The sequence below is a fragment of the Notolepis coatsorum genome (assembly GCF_963971535.1).
Source record: "Notolepis coatsorum genome assembly, chromosome: 12".
NCBI lineage: Eukaryota > Metazoa > Chordata > Actinopteri > Aulopiformes > Paralepididae > Notolepis > Notolepis coatsorum.
This window is the reverse complement of record NC_140176.1, coordinates 100,525,398-100,530,397: the sequence shown is the minus strand read 5'-3', so window position 1 is coordinate 100,530,397 and position 5,000 is coordinate 100,525,398. Positions and strand designations below refer to the sequence as shown.

Below are 5,000 nucleotides of genomic sequence, written 5' to 3'. Positions count from 1 at the left end.
GCCTGGCCTGGTCTGGTCTGGTCTGGTCTGGCCTGGTCTGGTCTGGTATGGCCTGGTCTGGCCTGGCCTGGCCTGGTCTGGCCTGGTCTGGCCTGGTCTAGTCTGGCTTGGTCTGGTCTGGTCTGGTCTGGCCTGGTCTGGTCTGGCTTGGTCTGGTCTGGTCTGGTCTGTTTTGGTCTGGCCTGGTCTGGTCTGGTCTGGTCTGGTCTGGTCTGGTCTGGCCTGGTCTGGTCTGGCTTGGTCTGGTCTGGTCTGTTCTGGTCTGGCCTGGTCTGGTCTGGTCTGGCCTGGTCTGGTCTGGCCTGGTCTGGTCTGGCTTGGTCTGGTCTGGTCTGGTCTGGTCTGGCCTGGTCTGGTCTGGCCTGCCAAAGTGATTCAAGCTCGTCACACGGGTCACGTTTACTGGCAGCCTCAAGCTGACCGGGAGGTGTTGCCGCACAGAGGGGGGGAAACGCAGACATTTTCTCCAGAGCTCTCTTATATGGCCATATGGTCGTCATAAGGCTGTCATAAGGCTGTCATAACAAATCTTTAGTGGAAATTGTAAATAGTCCGCGCAGCTGGTCGGGACGGCACGGTCACTTCGACTCAGCGTGGCGGTGTTTCGCCGCCTTGTCGTTCTCATCCCGCGAATGAATCCATGGCAATGTCATCTCAACACTATTTGTCAGTTTCTCTGCGCTAACCAACAGCCCCCCCCCCCCCCCCTCCCACCCCCACTATAAACAGGCATCACGCGGACTGGAACTAAATGTATAATATGCTAGCCCCTGTACGCACATTGACCTCGCCTGTAACACACAGAGGGATGGAGAAGTCGCCTTTTTTCCTAAGCGTAATTGAGGTGATATTGCCAGGAATTAATTGCGCGATGAGAGACAAGACCCCGACCGCGGTGAGAGACTTTATTAATTACCTCTTTTTTTTTGGCGGGAGACCATTTTGTTTATTTCTCAATGTGCTGCCGACAGACCCAATGAAGAGCTAGCTTACTCAGCGTTCCATGGGTCTATTTAGTTTCATCCAAATGGGAAAAAAACTTTGTAGAGATTAGGGCTGTCCCCGACTAAGGATTTGGATTGGCCAAAATTTGCCGTTAGTAGACTATTGGTCAAAAAAAAAAAAAATATATATATATATATATATATATATATATATATATATATATATATATATATATATATATGTAGTATTTAAAAAAAGTTTTTATTTAATTTTTTTAATTTTTTTTATCATTCCATTTGGGCTGTGGGGGGTGCTTAATGTCTGTAGGAGTCGACGGAAGGCTTCTTGTCCTCTGCAAAAGCATGCAATTGGTCCACTGATGGATACATCTTGATATTTGTCTAGTATAGTGTGTTCATTAGATGGGTTAAATCCTCTTTCAGTGCCTCTGTGCCTGTTTTTGTAGGCAGTTAGCCTCTGGTATGCGCGCCATTAGCGTTAGCCACGCTTCTAGGCCTCTTTTCTTTTGGAAAGAATGATAAAAAAAATATTTAAATAATAATTTTTTTTTTTTTATTATTATATTCGACTAAGAGGTTGGCCAGTCGACTACGGCTCATTTCGACCGATTAGTCGACTAATCGATTAATAGGGGTCAGCCCTAGTAGAGATTATAAAACCTTCATGGTCGTCCTTGTACACAAAAATAGTCATTCTCAATTGAAAACCGTTGTTGTCGTCGTTCTGTAGCCAGACATGAGTCTTCTCATGAGCATCATCCGGTGTGTTCTGTAGCCAGACATGAGTCTTCTCATGAGCATCATCCGGTGTGTTCTGTAGCCAGACATGAGTCTTCTCATGAGCATCATCCGGTGTGTTCTGTAGCCAGACATGAGTCTTCTCATGAGCATCATCCGGTGTGTTCTGTAGCCAGACATGAGTCTTCTCATGAGCATCATCCGGTGTGTTCTGTAGCCAGACATGAGTCTTCTCATGAGCATCATCCGGTGTGTTCTGTAGCCAGACATGAGTCTTCTCATGAGCATCATCCGGTGTGTTCTGTATAGCGTACAGTGTAGCCTCCATGTCAAGCCGTTCACCGACTGCAGTAAACACTTACGAAGAACACAGGGATAGATGTGTATTTAAGCATTACATCACACGCAGGAGTGGTTTGTGACCAATAAACCATGCCTAGGGGTGGTCGTTAGACCCCCCTAGGCATGGTTTATTGGTCACAAATCACGACTGCACGTGGTGTAAAGCTTTTATACAACTGCCAGATTCATCCAACCTTATTTCTATACAATAAACACACATTAATCGAAGATTTATTGAAAAAACCATCCGCCAGAAAAAGTAGTTCCCACAACTACAAAAAAGACAAGTTGCCTCCATGTGGAAGCAGCTTGAAGTGCATCCAACCAAACTAACACATCCAACTGTGTATTATTGGAATGATTGAGAGAAGTTGCCTCGTGTGGAAGCAGCTTGAAGTGCATCCAACCAACTAACACATCCAACTGTGTATTATTGGAATGATTGATTGAAAATTTTATTACCAGATGCAGAATGGGTACAATACAGTACGGCTCAATACACACAATTGTTAAGGGAATGCAGACCTACTTTCCATAGAACTTCATTCTTAGATGCTTCTATATAAAGTAGGTAAAACAAATTAAAAGGTTTTCTTTGCCCTATAGGAAAAAAAACGTTTTCTTCGCCCTATTTTTTTATTTATTTCTTTTAGCCTAAACTTAACCAGTTGGAAACCAGGGGTACAGTAATAAAATTAGCAATCAACCAATCAATCAATTCAATAGACCATGCTCACTTAAAACAGCGCTGCTTCTCTCTCTGACTCCCCCGCTGTTGCAGACAGGAGTGTGTGTGTGTGTGTGTGTGCGTGTGTGTGTGTGTGTGTGTGTGTGTGTGTGTGTGTGTGTGTGTGTGTGTGTGTGTGTGTGTGTGTGTGTGTGTGTGTGTGTGTGTGTGTGTGTGTGTGTGTGTGTGTGTGTGTGTGTTTGTGGGTACGCCAGCGTCGGACAGTGTGAGAGTGAACGCTGCAGTCAGTGGGAAGGAAGTAGACATTTAAATCAATCAATTAATCTATCAATCAATCCGCGATTTTTCTTTTGTTCTAGATTGACTCAAGACCCATCAATTACATCATCCAACATTGTTTAAAGGACTAACACATTCCCCTTGACAGAATCGCTTCATATTTAGTCGTTATGGGCTTATGGCGCTATCAACATTCTGGCGCTATCAACATTCTCCCGGAGTGAGCCGGCGGAGTGATTATGTGATTCGGTTGTGGGCGGGTCCTGAGCCCAGGACCGTGGATTGTTGCCAATAAAGACGTGTAAATGGCCAATCAGAATCGAGAAATTTGCATGCCGTTGTATAATACTCTGTATGCACTGTTTGAAGTGGTTACGTGCCGGTTACGTGTATAATATATCACATTATTGACATGCATGACATGTCATGGCTCTGTCACTGTGGTACGGCACAGACAGTTATCAGTACTATTGTATTTTTCTGCAAGGCTGACACATTAGGCTGACACAATTCTCACAGGTACTGTTTTGCAGCTATTACTGATGTACAACTTATATTATTGTGATAATATTATTTGATTATTATCAAAACCCACCTAAAAACACACCTGTTCACACTTGCCTTCGCGCAACACCACGGCCCTGCTCCCCACCCCCTTCCCCCCTGACTCTTTTAAACTACCGATCCCGTTGTTTTAGTTTTTGTTTCTTTTCTGTTACTTTTATGCATTTGTTTTATTTTTCCTACATATATATATATTCATATTTTTTACCCTCTCTTTTATATAGCTTCTCTCTCACTGTAAAGTGTCCTTGAGTCTGAGAAAGGCGCTTCTCTCTATAAATCCAATTTATTATTATTATTGTTATCACTGCTATTACATTTTACCGTGACACTGCCACATTATGCTGATGACATATATTACTACTATTACATTTGACTGTGATACGAATGCCACATTATGCTGATGATGCCCGCTCCCCGTGTGTTTCCGCCTTGACAGTGCTCCGTCACCTGTGCAAAGGCATGCAGTCACGGGTGATCCAGTGCATGCACAAGATCACCGGCGCCACGGCAACGAATGCTTCTCCTCCGAGAGGCCTGCGGCGTACCGGCCCTGTCAGCAGCAGCCGTGCAACGAGAGGATCAACGTCAACACCATCACCTCGCCCAGGCTGGGTCAGTATCCTGCGACGTGCGCTGCTGCACTTCAGAGTGTGTTTGTTTCAGTATGAGAACGAGTCAAATCACTGTTCGTGTTTGTGTTGTTCTGTGTTGCCTCGTACCGTTTGTGTTAGCTCCTCGTTGTCTCTTGTTAGCTCCTCGTTAGCTCTTGTTAGCTCCTCATTGTCTTTTGTTAGCTCCTCGTTGTTTCTTGTTAGCTCCTCATTGTCTCTTGTTAGCTTCTCGTTGTCTCTGTTAGCTCCTCGTTGTCTCTTGTTAGCTTCTCGTTAGCTCTTGTTAGCTCCTCGTTAGCTCTTGTTAGCTCCTCGTTAGCTCTTGTTAGCTCCTCGTTGTCTCTTGTTAGCTTCTTGTTGTCTCCTGTTAGCTTCTCGTTAGCTCTTGTTAGCTCCTCGTTAGCTCTTGTTAGCTCCTCATTGTCTCTTGTTAGCTCCTCGTTAGCTCTTGTTAGCTCCTCGTTAGCTCTTGTTAGCTCCTCGTTGTCTCTTGTTAGATCCTCGTTGTCTCTTGTTAGCTCCTCGTTGTCTCTTGTTAGCTTCTCGTTAGCTCTTGTTAGCTCTCGTTGTCTCTTGTTAGCTCCTCATTGTCTCTTGTTAGATTCTCGTTGTCTCTTGTTAGCTCCTCGTTGTCTCTTGTTAGCTTCTCGTTAGCTCTTGTTAGCTCCTCGTTAGCTCTTGTTAGCTCCTCGTTAGCTCTTGTTAGCTCCTCGTTGTCTCTTGTTAGCTTCTCGTTGTCTCCTGTTAGCTTCTTGTTAGCTCTTGTTAGCTCCTCGTTAGCTCTTGTTAGCTCCTCATTAGCTCTTGTTA

The 5,000-nt window shown here is 44.7% G+C and overlaps 1 protein-coding gene across 1 annotated transcript in view; it reads left to right on the top strand.

Annotated features, from left to right (window-relative positions):
- The window catches only part of LOC311237989 (A disintegrin and metalloproteinase with thrombospondin motifs 19-like), a gene marked incomplete at its 3' end in the record, with an annotated part of 279,286 nt that overhangs the window by 249,070 nt on the left and 25,216 nt on the right, over positions 1-5,000 (top strand). The window contains 3 exon segments of the mRNA XM_084325960.1: positions 4,016-4,028; positions 4,031-4,078; positions 4,081-4,191. Of these exon segments, the coding sequence (XP_084182086.1) occupies positions 4,016-4,028; positions 4,031-4,078; positions 4,081-4,191 (172 nt within the window).